At 40.0% G+C, this 22,848-nt stretch overlaps 1 protein-coding gene across 23 annotated transcripts in view; it reads left to right on the top strand.

Annotated features, from left to right (window-relative positions):
- The window catches only part of FKTN (fukutin), a 108,553-nt gene that overhangs the window by 45,416 nt on the left and 40,289 nt on the right, over positions 1-22,848 (top strand). For all 23 annotated transcript variants that reach the window (XM_070055202.1, XM_070055200.1, XM_070055199.1 and 20 more), the window contains 2 exons: positions 9,281-9,414; positions 11,760-11,887. In XM_070055202.1, the coding sequence (XP_069911303.1) occupies positions 9,281-9,414; positions 11,760-11,887 (262 nt within the window). The remainder of the gene's footprint in view (positions 1-9,280; positions 9,415-11,759; positions 11,888-22,848) is intronic.

The following is a 22,848-nucleotide window of genomic DNA, read 5'->3' on the forward strand; positions in this document are numbered from 1 at the left end:
AGTAAGGATTTCAACAGTTTGCTCTCACACAGAAACATAAAGTGAAAAATAATAGATGATTTTTTTAAATGATGATGAAATCAGATCAGACCTATTGTCATGTTTAATCCCAGTGAGAGTCAAGTTGGGAGTTGATAATTTCTTTTTTTTTTTTTTTTTTTTACAGAGGATCAGTTTAGTATACATTAAGTAAAGATTTCAACAGTTTGCACCCCCATAAAAACATAAAGTGAAATATATTGTTTGAGTACTCGTTATAGCATTAAATCTCAATACACAGCACATTGAGGACAGAGATCCTACATGAGGAGTAAGTGCACAGTGACTCCTGTTGTTGACTTTACCAATTGACACTCCTGTCTATGGCATCAGTAATCTCCCTATGCACCAGTCATGAGTTTCCAAGGCTATGGAAGCCCTCTGAGTTCTCCGATTCTTATCTTGTTTAGACAAGGTCATAGTCAAAGTGGAGGTTCTCTCCTCCCTTTAGAGAAAGGTACCTCCTTCTTTGAAGACCTGTTCTTTCCACTGGGATCTCACTCGCAGAGATCTTTTGCCAGAGTGTCTTGGCTTTCCATGCCTGAAATACTCCCATGGGCTTTTCAGCCAGATCCGAATGCCTTTAGGGCTGATTCTGAGGCCAGAGTGCTATTTAGGACATCTGCCATTCTATGAGTCTGCTGAGTATCTCACTTCCCATGTTGGATCACTCTCCCCTTTATTTATTCCATCGGTTAGTGTTAGCAGGTACTAGACTTGTTTATGTGCTCCCTTTGACTCTTAGTCCTTTCATTATGATCAATTGTGAACTGAAATTGATCACTTGGACTAGTGAGATGGCATTGGTACATGCCACCTTGATGGGATTGAATTGGAATTGTGTAGTATTCTTTATCAGTTGTGTAGTTTGCAAATACTTTCTCCCGTTCTGTGGGTCGCCTCTTCATTTAGCTGAGTGTTTCTTTTGCAGTGCAGAGCTTCTCAATTTGATGTAATCCCATTTGTCAGTTTTGGCTTTGCCTGTGCATCTGGTGTCTCTAGGAACTCTGCCTCTGCCAATGTCTTACAGGATTTCCTCAGTGTTCTCTAATAATTTAATGGTATGGGGCTGGCACTGTGGCGCAGCGGTTTAATGCCCTGGCCTGAAGCGCTGGTATCCCATATGGGTGCTGGTTTGAGACTTGGCTGCTCCACTTCCGATCCAGCTCTCTGCTATGGCCTGGAAAAGCAGTAGAAGACAGCCCAAATCCTTGGGCCCCTGCACCCACATGGGAGACCTGAAAGAAGCTCCTGGCTCCTGTCCTGCGACCAACTGAAGAGTGAACCATCAGATAGAAGATCTCTCTCTCTCTCTCTGCCTCTCCTCTCTCTGTGTAGCTCTGACTTTCAAATAAATGAATAAATCTTTAAAAAATAATTTGAAGGTATTAGGTCATAGATTTGTGTCTTTAATCCATTTTGTGTAGATTTTTGTATAAGGTTTAAGGTAGGGGTCTTGCTTCATACTTAGGCATGTGGAAATCCAGTTTTCTCAGCACTGTTTGTTGAAGAGACTGTCCTTGCTTATAGGGATGGATTTTAGCTCCTTTGTCAAAGATAAGTTGGTTGTAGATGCATAGGTTGATTTCTGGAGATTCTATTCTGTTCATTTGATGTGTCCATCTATTTTTGTACCAGTACCAGGCTATTTTGATTATAACTTACATCTTGAAATCTGGTATTGTGATGTCTCCAGCTTTGTTTTTGTTGTATAAGATTGCTTTAGCTATTGGAGGTCTTATGTGTTTCCATATGAATTTCAGCATCATTTTCTCTATATCTGAGAATAGTGCCCTTAGTATTTTCATTGATGTTTTATTGAATCTATAAACTGCTTTTGGTAGTATGGACATTTTTGATGATACTGAGTCTTCAAATCCATGAACATGGAAGATTTTTTAATTTTTTTGTGTGTGTCTTCTTCTATTTAATGTTTTGTAATTCTCATTGTAAAGATCTTTGATGTCCTTGGTTAAATTTATTCCAAGGTATTAAATTATTTTTTGTAGCTATTGTGAATGGGATTGATCTTAGAAGTTGTTTTTCAGGGCCGGCGCCGTGGCTCAATAGGCTAATCCTCCACCTTGCGGCGCCGGCACACCGGGTTCTAGTCCCGGTCGGGGCGCCGGATTCTGTCCCGGTTGCCCCTCTTCCAGGCCAGCTCTCTGCTATGGCCAGGGAGTGCAGTGGAGGATGGCTCAGGTGCTTGGGCCCTGCACCCCATGGGAGACCAGGAAAAGCACCTGGATCCTGGCTCCTGCCATCGGATCAGCGCGGTGCGCCGGCTGCAGCGGCGGCCATTGGAGGGTGAACCAACGGCAAAGGAAGACCTTTCTCTCTCTGTCTCTCTCTCTCACTGTCCACTCTGCCTGTCAAAAAAATAAAAAAAAAAAAAAAATAAAAAAAAAAAAGAAGTTGTTTTTCAGCCATGGCATTATTTGTTTATATAAAGGCTATTGATTTTTTGTGTGTTAATTTTATATCCTGCCACTTTACCAAACTCTTTTATGAGTTCCAGTGGTCTCTTGGTGTAGTCTTTTGGATCTCCTATATATAGAATCATGTGATCTGCAGCCGGCGCTGTGGCTCAATAGGCTAATCCTCCACCTGCAGCGCCGGCGCACCAGGTTCTAGGCCTAGTCAGGGCGCCGGTTCTGTCCCGGTTGCTCCTCTTCCTGTCCAAGTCTCTGCTATGGCCCGGGAGTGCAGTGGAGGATGGCCCAAGTGCTTGGGCTCTGCACCCGCATGGGAGACCAGGAGAAGCACCTGGCTCCTGGCTTCAGATCAGCACAGTGCGCTGGCCGCAGCGGCCATTGGGGGGTGAACCAACGGAAAAAGGAAGACCTTTCTCTCTGTGTCTGTCTCCCACTGTCCACTCTCCCTGTCAAAAAAAAAAAAAAAAAAAAAGAATCATGTGATCTGCAAATAGGGATAGTTTGAATTCCTCCTTCTCAATTTGTATCCCTTTGATTTCTTTTTCTTGCCTAATGGCTCTGGCTAAAACTTCCAGGACTGTATTGAATAGCAGTGGTGAGAGTGGGCATCCTTGTTTGGTTCCAGCTCTTTGTGGGAATGCTTCCAACTTTTCCTCACTCAACATGATGCTGGCCGTGGGTTTGTCATAAATTGCCTTGATTGTGTTGAGGAATGCTCCTTCTATACCCAATTTACTTAGAGTTTTCATTATGAAAGAGTGTTGTGTTTTATCAAATGCTTTCTCTGCATCAGTTGAGATAATCTTATGGTTTTTGTTCTTGCCTTTATTAATGTGATGTATCACAGTGATTGATTTGCAAGTGTTGACCCATCCCTGCATTACCAGGGATAAATCCCACTTGGTCTGGGTGAATGATCTTTCTGATGTGTTGTTGAATTGGATTGGCTAGTATTTTGTTGAGGATTATTGTGTCTGTGTTCATTGGGGAAATTGGTCTGTAGTTCTCTTTCTCTGTTACATCTTTTTCAGGTTTAGGAATTAGGTGATGCTGGCTTCATAGAAGGAGTTTGGGAGGGCTCCATCTGTTTCAGTTGTTTTGAATAGCTTGAGAATTGGAGTCAGTTTCTGTCTTGTTAATGGTCTGTTTAGGTTTTCTATGTATTCATGTCTCAATTTAGGTAGGTAGTATGTGTCCAGGAATATATCCATTTCTTCTAGGTTTCCCAATTTGTTGGCATACAGTTCTTTGTAGTAATTCTTGATGATTCTTTTTATTTCTATGGTATCTCTTGTCACATTTCCTTTATCATCTCTGATTTTGTTGATTTGGGTCTTCTTCCTCTTTTTTTGGTTAGTTTGGCCAATGATGTGTCAATTTTGTTTATTTTTTCAAAAAACCAATTCTTCATTTTGCTGATTTTTTGTATTGCTCTTTTGGTTTCAATTTTGTTGATTTCTTCTCTAATTTTAATTATTTCTTTTTTTTACTAGTTTTTGGTTTGGTTTGCTGTTGTTTTTCTAAATCCTTGAGATGCATCGATAGCTCATTTATTTGGTGCCTTTCCAATTTCTTAATGTAGGCACCAATTTTATAAACTTACCTGTTAACACTGTGTTTGCTGTATCCTATCTGTTTTGATATGTTGTATTGTCATCTTTATTCATTTTGAGAAATCTTTTGATTTCTTCAATAACTCACTTCTTTCAAGAGCATGTTGTTCAGTCTCCATGTGTTTGCATATGTTCTAGAGATTCTTGAGTTGTTGATGTCCAGCTTCATTCCATTGTGATCAGAGAAGATGCATGGTATGATTGCAGTTTTTTTTTTTTTTTTTAATTTGCTGAGACTTGTTTTATGGCCCAGCATGTGGTCTATCCTAGAGAAAGTTCCATGCACTGGTGAGAAGAATGTATATTCTGCAGCTGTGGGATGAAAAATTTTGTAGATATCCAGTAGGTCCATTTGGTGTATAGTGTTGATTAACTGTTGTTTTCTTGCTGATTTTATGTCTGGTTGATCTGTCCATTGCTGAAAGTGGGATTTTGAAGTCCCTTATTACTATTGTATTGGTGTCTGTGTCTTCCTTTAGATCCCTTAACATTTCTTTTAAATAGACAGATGCCCTGTAATTAGGTACAGATATGTTTATCATAGTCACATCTTTCCGTTGAATTGATCCTTTAATCATTACATTGTGCCCTTCTTCGTCTCTTTTAACAGTTTTTGTGTTGTCTGTTTTATCTGATATTAGGTAGCTATACCAGCTCCTTTTTGGTTTTTAAGTAGCATGGAATATCTTTCCATCCTTTACTTTCAGTCTGCGTGCATCTTTGTTGGTGAGATGTGTTTCTTATAGGGAGCAAATAGATGGGTTTTGTTTTTTAATCCACTCAGCCAGTCTGTATCTTTTAACTGGAGACTTGATGCCATTTACATTCAAGGTGATTATTGATAAGTAACAACTTGGTCCTGCCGCTTTTCTGTAAATACCCCTATTGTTTACTTTGTGTTTCCTTTGTACTTTTACTGGGAGGTTTTCTGTCTTCACCTTCTTTCATAGTGATGATCATGTTTCTGTGTTTCTGTATGTAGCACATCCTTATGCATCTTTAAGACTGGATGAGTGGTGACAAATTCTTGCAGTTTCTATTTGTGATGGAAGGTGTTTATTTCACCTTCATCCATACATGAGAATTTTTCAGGGTATAGTATTCTGGGTTGACAATTTTTTTCTCTTAAGACTTAGAAAATGTATTGCTGTTCTCTCCAGCCTTTAGGGTTTCTGATAAGAAGTCAGCTATGAATCTAATTTGAGATCTTCTGAAAGTAATCTGGCATTTCTGTTGGGCACACTTTAGAAGTTTTTCTGTGTTTTACTGTGGAGTGTTTGACTACAATGTGTTGTGATAAAGACCTTTTCTGGTCATGTCTATTAGGAATTCTATGTGCTTCCTGTACTTGGATGTCCTTTCTCCAAGTTACGGAATTTTCCTGTAACTATTTCACTAGAAGGCCTTCTAACCTTTCTTTCTACCCCTTCAAGAACTCCTAAGACCCATATGTTGGGTCATTTTGATAGTATCCCATAAATCTGCAACATATTTTTAAGATTTCTAATTTCTTTTTTTTTTTTTTTTTTGGTCTGACTGTAAAATTTCCAAAGATTTGTTTTCTAACTTGGATATTCTTTCTTTTGCCTCACTGAGTGTGTTGTTGCTTTCCACCACATAATTTATTTGATCTATTGAATTCTTCATTTCCAATATTTCATTTTGATTTCTCTTTAAAATCTGAATTTCATGGGAAGAATTTTCATTCATGTCATGTATGGTTTTCTTTAATTTGTCAATTTGCTTCCAATTACTTCTAAGTGATCCTACAATCAATTTTTAAATTCCATTTCCAGCAGTTCTTTAGTCTCTTCATTTCTCATTCTAGTATTGAAGTGTTTTTGTGTTCCTTTGGGAGTGTCATATTGTCTTCCTTTTTCTTGTTTCTTGAATGCCTTTGTTTTAGGCATTTGTGGAGATAATTGTTTTTGTTTTTTTGTTTTTGTTTTTCCTGTGATGGCTTTTGTCTTTGGACTATGCCTCTATGGCTTAATGGAGTGTCTGCTCTTTTCAGTGAATATCCAGAGGCATGTGCTGAGTCTAAGATGAGGGGAGTATCCAAGGTGACACCCAATCTGGGTGTGGTAAATCTCTCTTTTTTTTAATCAGAGAGGAGGTTTGTTCATCTCTGTTGTAGTCTGATGCTCACCGCCTCTCCTCCAAGGAGACCATTACCTGGACACTAGCCCTGGTAGATACAGTATTCATCTGCACTGCCACAAGAACCACAAAAGGAACTGTGCAGTCCTCAGTGTGAGCATGGATCCCATAGCAGTGACCCTCACAGGGAACCAGGGAGCCCTGAGCACATGGAGCTGCTCACAGTGACTCCTTAGAGATCCAGCCACACTGCACCCTCCCACACACCCACAGTGTTTGCACAGTCCCAGCACACAAGGCTCCCACAGTTGTGAACACCTAGCTCCTTGTCAGTGCTCCCAGCCAGACTCAGGCATCTCCTCTCGGCTGGTTGCTGGGTGCGTGGACCCAAGCTGGCACAGTTCTTACGTGTGTCCAAAATGGCACCTGCCCTCTCTCAGTTAGTTACAGGACGCCAGTGCCAGGTGGTCAGGGAGAAACTCTCCCTCCCCCCTTTTTCACTCTAAGTTGACAAGTACACTGTCCCAAACAGGGCTCCAAGCTGGACTCATGCCAGGCTCTTCCCTCAGCTTTATCACCAGTGGCTTGAGCTACTGCAGTCTGATCTCACTTCCCTCTCCAAAGCTGGTGCTGAGGCTCTCAGCTGCTGAGGTCCTGAGTTGTGCGTGTCCACAGACTCCACATAGACCTGCAGTGTCCCTCTAATTTGTGTGGAGTTTCCTCTGCAGTTTTCTCCCTAACTCTTCCCTGAGATTGCACTCTCTCCACTTTTTTTCAACTATCTTCCCCTAGACTAGAGCAATAAGCTCCCTCCCTACTCTGCCATCTTGGAATCAGTCCAGCTGCTGCTTTTTTATAAGGTTACCATAAAATTTATCATCTAACTCAAGAGATATTTTAGAGTGAAAGGAAGTTCCATTAATAATTGCCTTTAGGAGTAGATTGGTCCAGCAATTAAAACACCAATGAGGCCCACATTGAAATACCTAAGGTTCCATGCTTCACTTCCATCTTCTGACTTCTGATTCCTGCCATTGCAGACCCTGGGATGGAGCAGTGATGGCTCAAGTAATTGTATTCCTGCCACCCACATGGGATACCTGAATTGTGTTCCTGGCTCCTCGCTTCAGTCCCAGCCCAGCCTAGGATATCCTGGGCAGTAGGGGAGTGAACCAGCAAGCCAAAAAATGAATACATGTCACATATTTCTGTGATACTTGGCTAAGGTTTAACTTTTTTTTTTTTTTTTTTTTTGCAGGCAGAGTGGACAGTGAGAGAGAGAGACAGAGAGAAAGATCTTCCTTTTGCCGTTGGTTCACCCTCCAATGGCCACTGCAGCCGGCGCGCTGCGGCCGGCGCACTGCGCTGCTCCAAAGGCAGGAGCCAGGTGCTTCTCCTGGTCTCCCATGGGGTACAGGGCCCAAGCACTTGGGTCATCCTCCACTGCACTTCCGGGCCATAGCAGAGAGCTGGCCTGGAAGGGGGGCAACTGGGACAGAATCCGGCACCCCGACCGGGACTAGAACCCGGTGTGCCGGCGCCGCTAGGTGGAGGATTAGCCTATTGAGCCGCAATGCTGGCAAGGTTTAACTTCTTAGAACAAGATTGTTTTATAGTTGGCATCATCAAAAATACTTTTTGGCTGGCGCCGTGGCTCACTAGGCTAATCCTCTGCCTTGCAGCACTGGCACACCGGGTTCTAGTCCCGGTCGGGGCGCCGGATTCTGTCCCAGTTGCCCCCTTCCAGGCCAGCTCTCTGCTGTGGCCAGGGAGTACAGTGGAGGATGACCCATGTGCTTGGGCCCTGCACCCCATGGGAGACCAGGAAAAGTACCTGGCTCCTGCCATTGGATCACAGCGGCCATTGGAGGGTGAACCAATGGCAAAAGGAAGTCCTTTCTCTCTGTCTCTCACTGTCCACTCTGCCTGTCAAAAACAAACAAACAAACAAACAAACAAAAAAACAAACTTCATGGTTTTCTTGATTTAAGGGCATTTATGAAATGAGGCAGTTAGATGATATTTAAAGGCTCTTCTGTTTTTAACAGTTTGTAAATTTTTGATAGAATTCTTCTACAATTCCAAGTAATATTGCATGATAATGATGCCCATAAGAATAATTATAGGCCATCAATATTTTTTGGCAGTATGTTGAAAATTGAAGCTGACACTGCTTTTTTATGTGACCCATCAGATATGAGCTATTCAGAACTATTATATTTTATAAATTATTGGCTCAGTAAAGGCATAGTACTTAAGCAAAATAATTTAAAATTTTTAGCATATCTAAACAGTAGTTGATATCACTAGAGGCTAATGATTAAACTTTCCAAATAAATTTTTTAAATGGATGGCCAAGTTAGCATTATTAAAGCTAATAGTTATTTAGCAGTTAAAATTGGTCATGTAAGTTTTTGAGGAAACTGAGTGCTCAGTCCAGTAAAGACAAATAAGTAGGTAGAAATGTACGTAGGTAGGTATATAGGCTTAGACCAGTAAAGATTGATAGGTAGGTCAGTTGATTGGTAGGTAGGTTGACAGTAGATAGATAGATCTTCAAAAAGTGACTCCTATAACCATGTCTTTTAGTTTGGGATTTCATTTTTTATTTTGATTTTATTTATTTGAAAGATGTCTTTTATTTATTTGAAAGGTGGAGTTACAGAGAGAATTAGAGAAAGAGAGAGATAAAGACAGAGAGAGAGAGAGAGTCTTCCATCTGCTGACTCACTCTCCAAATGGCTGAGCCGATCCGAAGCAAGGAGCTTAGAGCTTTTTCTGGCTCTCCCATGTGGGTACAGGGGCCCAAGGACTTGGACCATCTCTGCAGCTTTCCCAAGCACATTAGCAGGGAGTTGGATCAGAAGTGGAGCAGCTGAAACTCAATCCGGTGTCCATATGGGAAGCCAGTGCTGCAGGCTATGGTTTTAACCTACTGCACCAAAGTACTGGCCCCAGATTTTTTTAAAAAAATAATTTTGGTAAAGTTTCCTAAATATAATCCTATGAAATAAACCCATTTATACAAAGATCATTCATTTTGTAATGACTAATTTTTTCCAAACCTAATTTAAATTTTTTTTTTATTTTTAGGATGGTATCGGCAGTGCAACGTTATTCCTTATAGTAAAGACGTTGACCTAGGAATTTTTATAGAAGATTACAAATCTGACATTATTTTAGCATTTCAGGATGCAGGACTTCAACTCAAACACAAGTTTGGGAAGGTCAGTAACAAAAAATTGGCTTTATTTCATAAGTAATGTGTCTCAGTTGTAAAATTTGTATTAAGCAATTCAGACATGGTTGAGAACACTGTATATATATCATTTTATCTCTCAGTACTGGCCAGGATGGGTTTAGCAGGCGCTTATTACCACTTGGGATTTCTGTCCTATTTTAGGAAATCCTAGAACATCTGGCTTTCTGTTGATGATGAAGAAGGAAGGATCTTAGACTCTCAGAGAAGAATTTACTACCATTATACTAGACAGTATTCTATTGAATTAATATAACATCAATTAATATAATAAAAATTCCACCAACGTATCTAAAGTCACATTGTTTCCTATAAAGTATTTAATTTTGTGTGTCCTTAGGCATAGAGGTCATTATCAATATGAAACATTCCTTTGATTGCTAAAGAGTGAAAATATTCAATCATTATAAACAGGTACTTCAGTCTCTTGTTGATCTTATCATAGAGTATAACAGTTTTCTCGGTCGTTTGGCCTAGATGAAATTTCACAGCAATCTGATTTCTGTACCCACAGCCCATGATCCTTTACAGTCATCTTGATGTTAATTTGCTTGTTCCCAGGGAGATGTTATCCTTCCAAGCTAATAGAAGTGTGTTTAGCCACTGGATAATTATATCTCCTGTGATAAATAATTATTCTATTTTACTAAGGAATTTTGCTAAAATGTATTCCTGAGGTCAAAGTTAAAGCGTTAGAGCTCTAGTCATTCAGTGAGCTCGCACTGATCATAGCACTGTGTGTTTGGCACTGAGCGCCACATCTGGGACTCAACAAGGAATAAATTACAATTCTTACTCTTGAGGAGCTCACTGTCTAATTGGGAGGAAAAAACCCACATAAGTGATTATTATATGATTAGTGCTGTAACAGACAGATGCACTGAGTCCAGCGGGAGCATAAATATTTGAAGGATTCTTTTCTTTAGGGAAATTATTTTTTCCCCTGAATCTTAGCTTTTTATTTCTTATTTTTTTCATGCCTTAGAGTGTGTCAGAATGTTCATGGAAAAATAGGATTAACAGATAACTACTTTGGTGCAAAGAGGTTTTGAAATCTCTGCAGTTTTTTCATAATATGCATTTCCCATGAATTTTTGAAGATTCCTTCAAATGTATGGAAATCGAAATCTTTTGCACCAAATTAACTTATATTTAAAGTTTATTCATTTCTATCTATCTGAAAGGCAGAGTGACGAGACATATGGAGAGATGGAGAGAGAGAAAGAAAAAGAGGGAGAAAGATCACCATCAAATAGTTACTCCCTGTATGCCCACAACTGCCTGGGCTGGGCAAACCAAAGCCAGAAACTGAGAACTCAGTCTGGGTCTCTCACATGGGTGGCAAGGACCCAAGCACTTGACCCATCATCTACTACCTGTCAGGGTGCCAACTCGCAAAAAACCGGATCAGAAATGGAGGCAGGACTTGAACCCAGGCACTCTGATTTGGTTGCATATGTACCAAGTGACAGCCTAACTCATTGTGCCACAATACCTGCCTCTTATCTTTTTATTCCACTTTTCATGAACTTTCTGAAGTACTGTCATATATAATGCAATGAGCTAGTATATGTATATGATGATGTATAATATGACTTTACTTAAAGTATTTATTTATCATGATGAGAGACTTATTTCCTAATATTTTTACTTGTTGATTAAAGGGATTAACTTTTCTTTGATTCCTTTCCTTATTTAGTTGGAAAGAGGCTCTGGAACAAGATGTTTCTACTCTCTCTGCAGAGTAATAACTACTACAAGTCATTTACTCTGAGTTGTCATCAATTATAAGAAGCAACATTATTTTATGTGCATTTAAGAAACTAAATGATGGCATGTGGCTGATGTATCCCAATCTCAGAAGTGCTCCAACTTGAAAAAATGTATCTTAGGGGCCGGCACCATGGCTCACTTGGTTAATCCTCCACCTGTGGCACCGGCATCCCATATGGGCACCGGGTTCTAGTCCCAGCTGCTCCTCCTCCAGTCCAGCTCTCTGCTGTGGCCCGGGAAGGCAGTGGAGGATGGTCCAACTGCTTGGGCTCCTACACCTGTATGGGAGACCAGGAGGAAGCACCTGCCTCCTGGCTTCGGATCGGCATAGCTCTGGCTGTAGTAGCCATTTGAGGGGTGAACCAGCCTTTGTCTCTCTCTCTCTCACTGTCTAACTCTGTCAAATAAAAAAAAAAAAGAAAAATGTATCTTAGAATTAATACTCTTCATATGTAAAACATGAGAACTTTCCCCTTTCTAAAAAGAAGCTAAGTGTGTTTCCTTTGTTTCAGTCTGTGAAAGTCTTCCTCTTCTTTCTAGGTAGAAGACAGCTTGGAACTATCCTTCCATGGAAAAGAGGATGTAAAACTTGACATTTTTTTCTTCTATGAAGAGACTGACCATATGTGGAATGGAGGCACCCAGGCCAAAACGGGGAAAAAATTTAAGTATGAATCAGATAAGTAGCTATAAAAGGGGCTATAGAAATAATTTTAGAAGGTAGAAATAAGAAGTAAGTGCAAATGGAAGAAAAGAGAGGGGGAGAGAGAGAGAGAGAGAGAGAGAGAGAGAGAAACTTTTGTCAAGGCTCCATTATTGCCTAATACTTTTCTCAGCTTACCCATAGAATCCATTTATGCGTGTGAAGTGAGAACTGCCTGTAAGAACAGTCTGTGAGGAGGAGGTGTCCCTGGGTTTATCAATTCAAGGAGTCACGGTTAAAGCCTTTGAGTCATCAGAAAGAGAATACTAAAGCAAGGAACACAGAAAGCAATCCCAGAGCCTGAAGTACAAAACTGATGACCAGAGCTGTAGGAGCTTGATAATTATATGGAGGTGGTTAAGAGTTGGTAAGAAGATAGTCAAGGTGAAATGAAGTGAAGTTTAAGTGAAGAAATTGGGATAGAATAGGGCTGCAGCTGTGGGTGGGCAAGCTTTAATAAAGACTGAGGGCTAATCCACAGCTACTACAGTTTGTCGAGTGTCAGATTATGTCAGTTGTAAGGTGTGTCACTATTTTAAGTGCTACTGAGAAAGGAAAAACACTGCCAGTTAAAATTTTAAGACACATGATTCACAAATGAAAAAAATTGAGGGAAAGGTGTCTCATAATTGATGAAATGCAATAACTTAGATTTACATTATTAACAAGTAGTTGCAGGTTTTTTTGTTTGTTTGAATGCTGCGATGGTCAAACTCTTGGGTAGGGAGAGACAAAAATGACATTAGAGAAACTATAGTCTGCTTTATCATGTTGATGATTTAGTTGGCTGGCCTTGCTTCTGAGAATGTGAGAATGGAAAGCTGAAGAAAAGGGGCTTTGGAATCAGGCAGACCTGGGAGACCTCAGCTTCCACCTTAACTACTTGGTAGCCTTTAGCGTTTCAAACAATAATCACCTTATCTATTAAGTTTGGGTAAAACTATGCGTCAGGCACTTTTCTGAGCGTTTTATATGTAGTAGCCCATCGAATCCTCACAGCAACTTTAGAAGGTAGATGTTCTGTAAGGCACTGAGAACCAAAGCATTATTTGTTCAGTCACCCTGCAAATAAGTGAAGGAGTGAGATAGCCAGCCTGTCTCAAACTCTTGCTTTTAATCACTATTCTACACTGCCTCCCTAATATACCTTACAATATGAAACACTAGGCCGGCGCTGCGGCTCAATAGGCTAATACTCCGCCTGCGGCGCCGGCGTACCAGGTTCTAGTCCTGGTCGGGGCGCCGGATTCTGTCCTGGTTGCTCCTCTTCTAGGCCAGCTCTCTGCTGTGGCCTGGGAGTACAGTGGAGGATGGCCCAAGTGCTTGGGCCCTGCACCCACATGGGAGACCAGGAGAAGCACCTGGCTCCTGCCTTCGGATCAGCACAGCACACCGGCTGCAGCGGCCATTGCGAGGTGAACCAATGGCAAAAGGAAGACCTTTCTCTCTGTCTCTCTCTCTCATTGTCCACTCTGCCTGTCAAAAAGAAAAAAAAAAAAAAAAGAAACACTAGTGCTTAGCAGTTAGTAAGTTATTAGCACATAGAGGTTATTTATCAGTATTTTTACTACTAATGTGACTGCTATTAGTGTCATTATGATGGAAATCAAGTGACCAGTGATGGACGTACCTTACCACCTAGATGACATTAGAGCTTCTCTCAGTAAATAAACTTGACACATTGTTCAAAAAGTAGAGTATTCTGTAAACACAGGATGGATTCCAAACGCAAACTATTTTCCCCCCGGGTGCTTAAACACCTAACTAGGATCCCTTCATCTTTACCTAAAGGCAAGGAGTATTTGTGTAAGGTGGAACTTGTTCTAGAAGTTTGAGAATAATCAAACTTCTCGGGCTCACAGTATACCCAAATTGACACTGATCCCAGAAAATATTCTTGAAACTTTTATTAATTATAAAATTATTTTGCTTTATGACAACAAACTCTTTTGTGCTGGATAAGCTCTCATTGTAAGACACTTAGAAATCAGTAAATTATGGGGTCAGCACAGTAGTGTAGCAGGTAAAGCCACTGCCTGTAATGCCGGCATCCCATATGGGCGCCAGTTCAAGACCCGGGTGCTCTACTTCCGATCCAGCTCTCTGCTATGGCCTGGGAAAGCAGTAGAAGATGGCCCAAGTGCTTGGGCCCCTGCACATTCATGGGAGACCCAGAAGAAGCTCCTAGCTCCTGGCTTCAGATTGGCCCAGCTCTGACCATTGCAGCCATTTGAGGAGTGAACCAGCAGATGGAAGACCTTTCTCTCTTCTCTCCCTCTGCTTCTGCCTCTGTGTAACTCTGCCTTCCAGATAACTAAATAAATCTTTTTTAAAAAAGAAATTGCTAAATTAATGAATATAAAATCGATAGTCACTGAAACTAGGTGAAGGTGTTTTTGACACTCAGCTATAGTTATTTTAAAGTATGATAGAGTTGCCGTATGTAATGTATAATTTAATTTAGAGGCTTAAAAATACTGTAAAGCAGTATAATATAAAAATTAAGAGTACAGAGCCAGTGTACTGATTTTTAATCCCAGCTCTATATTTTACCATCTATATTACATTGGACAAGTTAACTTCTCTGTGCCTGAGTTTCTTCAACTGAAAAATGGAAATAGTAATAGAAATTGCATCATAGAATAGTTTTAAGGATTAAAAGAATTAATAAACAACAAAAAGAGCTTTGAAGAATGCCAAGATGTACTAAGTAATCATTAGCTGCTATTGTTAATACCACTATAGTATAGTAGTAGTAGTGAAGAAAACTATTCCTCTTAGTCTTCTGAGAAATTTATAGATTAGAAATCTGTATAGTTATCAATATTAAACTGCTTAGAGATCTCTTTTAAGAGTGTTACCTTATTTCTAAGAAAGATAATTTCTAGAGCTATTATTAAAATCCCGCTGTTCTGGCCGGCGCCGCGGCTCACTAGGCTAATCCTCCGCCTTGCGGCCCCGGCACACCAGGTTCTAGTCCAGGTCGGGGCGCCGGATTCTATCCCGGTTGCCCCTCTTCCAGGCCAGCTCTCTGCTGTGGCCAGGGAGTGCAGTGGAGGATGGCCCAGGTGCTTGGGCCCTGCACCCCATGGGAGACCAGGAGAAGCACCTGGCTCCTGCCTTCGGATCAGCGCGGTGCGCCGGCCGCAGCGCGCCGGCCGCGGCGGCCATTGGAGGGTGAACCAACGGCAAAGGAAGACCTTTCTCTCTGTCTCTCTCTCTCTCTCACTGTCCACTCTGCCTGTCAAAAAAAAAAAAAAAAAAAAATACTGCTGTTCTTAATTTCCTTTCTAAGGCATGAGTTTTTCTTCTCACTGACATGAAACCTACAAACCTTAAAAGAACTGTTCATTTTCAACCTTTCTATTTCTGGATGGAAAAAGCTTCTTTCATTCTGCTTTAACTGCTCTTTATCGTAGCAGTGTTTGGGAAGTGTAAAGTGTTCTGATTAACAAGAGAAATGAGCAGTGATAGAACTGTCTGGACAGATGGTGTGAGTCCCAGATTTTCTATCATTTTACTGTGACCTTAAAAGGCAGAGAAAGGAACAGGAGATGGCAGTTAGAGTAGTTTCTTTGGAAGATTCTCCCAGCCATATGCCATCTTCATTCTTTTCAGCACTATTCACTTTAAGGAAGTGCATTTTTAACACTACTATTCCTAGGGGGAAAAGAACCCCAAAACCTAAGAGTCTTTTTATAATATCCATTTTTTTTTGCATGTGTAGTTTATTTTGAGAAAGAATAATATAGAGTTCTTACCATTTTTAAGAAGCTAAAGAGGAACTCAAGATGGAAGAAAAGAGCTTTTTTCTCTTTCCAAAGTTTACATGCCTACAGGTTGATGTGTTTGATCCTAATATTTGATAATATTTTTTAAGATTTATTTATTTATTTGAAAGGCAGAGTTAGAAGCAGAGAGAGAGAGAGGTCTTACATCCATTGATTGACTACCCAAGTGGCCGCAACGGCTAGAGCTGGACCAATCCGAAGCCATGAGCCAGGAGCTTCTTCCAGGTCTCCCATGGGGGTACGTGGGCTTAAGCACTTGGGCCATCTTCTGCTGCTTTCCCAGGCCATAGCAGAGAGCTGGATCAGAAGTGGAGCACTCGCGTCTTGAACCAGCACCCATGTGAGATGCCGGCACCACAGGCAGCAGCTTTACCCACTATGCCACAATGCCAGGCTAATAATTTTCATGTTAGCAACAACAATGAAGATAAATGGACCAAATAACTTCTAGGTATCAGGCATTGTGATAAGTACTTTATGTATATAATCTGAGGTAATCCTCATAGTATCACTGTAGGATAGGGATTCTCACCCCCAGTTAGACCTGAGGAAACTAATGCTCAAAGAAGTGAAGTAACTTATTCAAGGTTATTGGCCATTAATGGCAGGGCCAAGATTTAATTCCAGACGTGTTTGACTCTTAAATCTAAATGCTTCCTTGTAAGAGTTAACAGGTTAAGTTAGTTAATACATTTAATGCACTTAGAACAGTACCTGGCACATTCTAACAACTGTATGAAGAATAGCTTCTGCTGCTATTACCATTACCATATTTTTTAAAAGATTTCATTTATTAGAGTTTTTTTTTTATAGAGTTACAGACAAAGGGAAAGACAGAGAGAAAGGTCTTCCATCTGCTGATTAACTCCCCAAATGGCTGCAATGGCCAGAGCTGGGCCAGGAGCTGAAGCCAGGAGCCAGAAGCTTCTTCCAGGTCTCCCACATGAGTGCAGGGCCCAAGCACTTGGGCCATCCTCTGCTGCTTTCCCAGGCGATAGCAAAGAGCTGGATCAGAAGAGGAGCAGCTGGGACTCAAACCAGCACCACAGGCAGAGGCTTAGTCTATGCCATAGCACTGACCCCTACCATATTATATTATTATTATTATTATTATTATTATTACTTTGTGTACTGTAGTAACACAAAGCATAGTACCTTCAACACAGTGGTAAATTGAATTAGTTCTCTGGACAAGTTTTTGCTTCATTTCAGTCTTAGTTCTCAGTCTCTTACTCCTTTACCTAAAGCCATTCTTTTACTGGAAATCCAAATTCCATTTTTAATTATTATTTGCATTTTGAGACCTGTTTTCCTTCTCCAAAATTCAAATTGCTTTAATAAAAAGTGGTAAGTATATTAACTCTTTCTTCAGGTTGTAATTTTTATTCTGTGACATCCTAGTTTCTACAGATGCTGTCTCAATTTCTTTGGGATGTTTCTTTCCTTCCTATTTGAATCAACTGATAAGGTGCAGGCCAGAAGTTTGGAAATTAGTAATAGTTAATCTTTATTAAATACTTCCTGGGGCGGCGCTGTGGTGTAGTGGATAAAGCCACTGCCTGCAGTGCCAGCATCCCATATGGGTGCCAGTTTGAGTCCTGGCTGTTCCGCTTCCAATACGGCTCTCTGCTATGGCCTGGGAAAGCAGTGGAAGATGGCCCAAGTCCTTTAGTCCCTGCACCCACAAGGGAGACCTGGAAGAAGCTCCTGACTCCTGGCTTCTGATTGTCACAGCTCCGGCCATTGCAGTCATCTTGGTAGTGAACCAACAGATGGAAGCCCTCTCTCTCTCTCTCTCTCTCTCTGCCTCTCTGTAACTCTGTCTTTCAAATAAATAAATAAATCTTTTAAAAAAAATTGCTTCCTATGTGCTAGGCACTGTGCCAGCCTTCTATATACACCATCTCACTTAACCCTTATAATAGATTTATAAGGGAGATTTTATTATTGTTGCTTTCATTTTATGAATGAAAAAATTAAGGTGGAGTTAAGACTTATACCTACATCTCTATCACTTCAGAGCCCATGTGCTTATATGTACATCCATATATACATACTGTATGTTAGTTTCTCGTGATGTCTATCATTGTGAAAGCCTTATCCTACCACTGTATCCTCTCATAGAAAGTCTACTCCCTTTGGGGCAAGTAGTGGGCTCCTTACTTTCTGGTAATTGCCGTTTCCACTATTCAAAAATTTGAGTTTATCCTCTGTATACTGCGTTCCCATCCAAATTTGGCTCTTATGTAATTTAGTACTTCATTTCTGTAAAATTTATTAACTGCTAGATACTGATGTGAATGTGATTTAGTTTCTACTGTCAAGGATCTCATAATCTAGACCATGAAACAAGTATTAAAGTACTCTATTAGCAGTCTAGTAGTTGAAGTATATGTAATCTACAGTAGAGGTATGTTTTGTATATATACAAAGCATGTATATGTAGAAACAATGGCAAGGAAGTATGGCTTAAAAATGGAAAAGTCAATCCTATGTAGAAAAAATCACAAGGAAGTGTTTTAAAAATACAGAAGTTTGGGCCGGCGCCGCGGCTCAATAGGCTAATCCTCCACCTAGCGGCGCCGGCACACCAGGTTCTAGTCCTGGTCGGGGTGCCGGATTCTGTCCCGGTTGCCCCTCTTCCAGGCCAGCTCTCTGCTGTGGCCCGGGAAGGCAGTGGAGGATGGCCCAAGTGCTTGGGCCCTGCACCCCATGGGAGACCAGGAGAAGCACCTGGCTCCTGCCTTCGGATCAGCGCGGTGCGCCGGCCGCAGCGCGCCAGCCATGGCAGCCATTGGAGAGTGAACCAACGGCAAAAAGGAATACCTTTCTCTCTGTCTCTCTCTCACGATCCACTCTGCCTGTCAAAAAAAAAAAAAGAATACAAAAGTTTGTTAGGTAGAAAGTTAGGAGGAATATGGAGAAAAGCATGGTAATATATTTTTCTGCTTAGATTGTTTGCATTTTTATTTAAAACTTATTTGAACATATTTGTACATAAATAGTTTTTGGAATTGTTCCCTTGAATAGATGCTCATAAGTGGAGTTATTGAGTCAAAAGATTCATGCCTTTTAAGGTTACATATTTTGATATATATTGCCAGACTGCCTTCCTAAAAAGCTATAAGCTAATTTTTTAAGATTTTTGTTTATTTATTTAAGAGGTAGAGTTACAGACGGGGGTTGGGGTTCTTCTGTCTGCTGGTTTACTCCCCAAATGGCCGCAACAGCCAGAGCTGAGCCTATCTGAAGCCAGGAACCAGGAGCTTCTTCTTGGTCTCCCACGTGGGTGTAGTGGCCCAAGCACTTGAGCCATCCTCCACCTCTTTCCCAGGCCATAAGCAGAAAACTGTATAGGAAGAGAAGCAATCAGACACTAACTGGTGTTCATATGGGATGGCTTAGCCTACTAAGCCACAGCCCTGGTCACCATAACGTTTTTATAGTTACAGCAAAAGAGAATGCTTGCTTTGCTACTGAGATTTGTATTGTAATTACAGTCATTAATGTAGTTGATAATGACTCCCCTGATAGTTCCTTTCAGTAAATTTTTCTGCTATCTCTTTATTATCCTAAGGTTGCTTCTTTCATAAAACTAGGCCAGTCATGGATGGCAAGTTGCCAACAGCTATTACCTTTCTATTAACTATTGCAAACATCCTTTGGCTTTTATTACTATCACACACACATGCACATCTTTTTCCCACCTTACAAATCTCTCTTACAAAATCCAGCTTTAAAATATTTCACTGCAATTTAAATTCTGTTTTATAAATATGAGGGTACTTCAAAAAGTTCATGAAAAGTACGTGTTATGAAAAAAACTATGCATGGATTTAAAAAGATTTTACATCACAAAGAACTTACCTTTTAATTCTATTTTTTCAATAAGCTTTTTAAAGTACCCTTGTATTTGTTAGATAATTATTATTAAAGACTATTCTACCAAAGCTTTGTGCAAGTTTAATTTTAGGTGACTGAGCCCAAGAATCATCTGCTGTTTGTGTCAGATGATCTCCTAGGCTTTAGTTTTTGTCCATAAAATAATAACACTGCATACCTCACAAAGTATGATTGGATTAGGTAATGTTCTGAAGTCACCTGATTCAGTGCTTGGCACGTAATAGATTTGCAGTTGTTTGCTGATTCTGAATTAAGCAGGAAAAGCCCTGATGTCTGATCAAGAAGATTCACTGCAATGTAGCCTTAGGGAAAATATCACATAGTGGTGAATTAAAGACCACCAGGTATTACCAAGATGAATAGAAACTTAACTACAAGGAGTTATAATTTAAAAGAATGAAACAAGTAGAAAGAGTGCTGACATTTAGGAAATTTCCTGGAAAAGGTGAGCAGGGTTGATCAGCACAACTTGAATGAACATTGTTGCAGGATAGTGGGGGCTGCTATTAAATTTGATTGGGTTGGCTCTAGGAAAGGAGATTTAATGAAGGGTAGAGAAGATGACATTGGACAATATTGGGGAACTGGCTGATGAACACGTTTTAGTGTTGGACCTCAGAGTGTTTTGTTTTGATGTAGCAAACAATAGTCTTATAGGACTTTTTTTTTCTTCTTTTTTTAAAAAATTTATTTAAGGGATACAAACTTCATGCACTTCATATATACAAATTTAGGAACATAGTGATTCTTCCCGTCCTACATCCCCCCACCTATACTTTCACCTTTCTTCCTCTTCCATCTCCCATTCCCATTCTTATTTTTTACAAAGATCTATTTTCAGTTAACTTTATACTTATAAAATTAACCCTACACTAAGTAGAGTATTCAACAAATAGTATGAAGAAAAAACAAAAAAAATTGTTCCTCAACAATGAAGACAAGGGCTGTTCGAAATCATCACATCACAAAGTTTCAAATTCACTCCTGTAGATTACCTTTTAGGTATTCCATTAGTAATCATAGATCAGGGAGAACATACGGTAATTGTCTGTTTGGAACTGGCTAATTTCATTAAGTATATTGGTTTCCAGTTGCATCCTTTTTGTTGCAAACAACAGGATTTTGGGTTTTTTTTTTTTTTACTGTTGTATAATATTCTATTTGGGTTGATTCCTTATCTTAGCTATTGTAAATTGAACTGCAATAAATATAGGGATATGGATCACTCTTTCATATGCTGATTTCATCTCCCTTGGGTAGATTCCCAGGAATGGGATGGCTGGGTCATTGGTAGGTCTATATTCAGATTCCTGAGGTTTCTCCATACAGTCTTCCACAGTGGCTATTTACACTCCAACAGTGAATTAGGTACCTTTTTCCATCCTCACCAGCATTTGTTGTTTGTTGATTTCTGTATGAAAGCCATTTTAATTGGGGTGAGGTGAGGTGATACTTCATTTTGGTTTTGATTTGTATTTCTCTGATGGCTAATGATCCTGAGCCTTTTCTCATGTGTCTTTTGGCCATTTGGATTTCCTCTTAAGAATATCTGTTTAAGTCCTTTGCCCATATCTTAACTGGGTTTGTTTTATTGTTGTTGAGTTTCTTGAACTCTTTATAGATTCTGGTTATTAATCATTTATCAGTTGCATAGTTTGCAAATACTTTCCCCCATTCTGTGGGTTGCCTCTTCACTTTGCTGAGTGGTTGTAGTTGTTTTTTTTTTTTTTTTTTTTGGCAGTGCAGAAGCTTCTCAGTTTGATGTAATCACATTTGTCAATTTTGGCTTTGATTGCCTGTGCCTCTGGGGTCTTTTCAAAGAACTCTTTGCCTGTGCCAATGTCTTGCAGGGTTTCCCCAATGTTCTCTAATAATTTGATGTTATTGGATCATAGATTTAGGTCTTTAATCCATTTGAGTGGATTTTTTTTTTTAAGATTTGTTTTTTTTTTTTTTTATTTGAAAGGCAGAATTACAGGTAGGCAGAGGCAGAGAGAAAGACAGAGGTCCTCCATCCACTGGTTCACTCCCCAGATGGCTGCAATGTCCAGAGCTGTGCCAATCTGAAGCCAGGAGCTTCTTCTGGGTCTCCCATGCAGGTGCAGAGGCCCAAGGACTTGGGCCATCTTCTACGGCTTTCCCAGGCCATAGCAGAGAGCTGGATCAGAAGAGGAGCCTCTGAGACTCATACTGGAGCCCTTATGGGAGGCTGGCACTGCAGGTGGAGGCTTTACCTATTATACCACAGCACCAGCCCCTTGCTTCATACTTCTGCAAACACATTGTAATTTTAATTTCTATCTCCTTGATAACTTAATGAGTGTGTTTTTTCATGTTTTGTGGTCATTTGAATATTTTCTTTTGTGAGGTACCTGTTGAGGTGTTGTGAATTTTTTCTATTTGAATCATCAGTCTTTTTCTTACTATTTGTAGGTTGTAACGTTGAAAATATCTTCTCCTTTGTGCTTTCTTCTTTTTACTCTTTTAAGGGCAATATTTGTTCAATAAAAATTCTTCATTTTAATGTAGTTTAGTATATCAGTCTTTATTGGTTAGTACTTTTCTTTGTCCTGTTTAAGAAATCTTCCCCTGTCTCAAGGTAATGAAGATATTCTCTATTCACTTCTAGAAATTTTATTTTTGTATCTATAATTTGAAGTAAAGATGAAGTTAAAACTCCAGACTTGATTTAAATTTATCTGTTTTTTTATTTGTTTTTCCTGTTCTAAGATCTAATCCAGGGTACCACACTACATTTAGAAACTTGATTTTTATTCACAATTTTAAGCATGTCACTAATAAAACTAGATTATCCTACAGCTTTGCATCTACAGGGCCTGCCTGTAGATTGAGTTGCCTCCTCTTTGAAGTCAATCCTTGGTATCTCTGACAACAATCTCCCTCTCCAATGAATTTCCATGGATTGGGTTTTTTTTTTTCTTTACCTCTGTCATGCTTTATTGGAGTACTTTTGTTGATTTGTCTGTCTTTTCTAAGTGATAGATAAAATCAGGCCTGGTGCATCTGTTCAGTTGAACAAGCCCTACTTGAAACTAAATCAGGGCCTGTTAAGTGCAGTTTGCACTGTTTTGTTAAGATGGTAAGTGGCACCATGTTGATAATTTGATCCAACCTAGCACTTTTGGAGAATTAAAGCCATAAACTTAAGTCACTCTACTTGTTTTTAATCTCTCTGCTGCTTTACAAGAAGTTGAAGACTAGGGTTAGTTGT

Source organism: Oryctolagus cuniculus, chromosome 1, assembly GCF_964237555.1.
Source record: "Oryctolagus cuniculus chromosome 1, mOryCun1.1, whole genome shotgun sequence".
In the NCBI taxonomy this organism is placed as follows: domain Eukaryota; kingdom Metazoa; phylum Chordata; class Mammalia; order Lagomorpha; family Leporidae; genus Oryctolagus; species Oryctolagus cuniculus.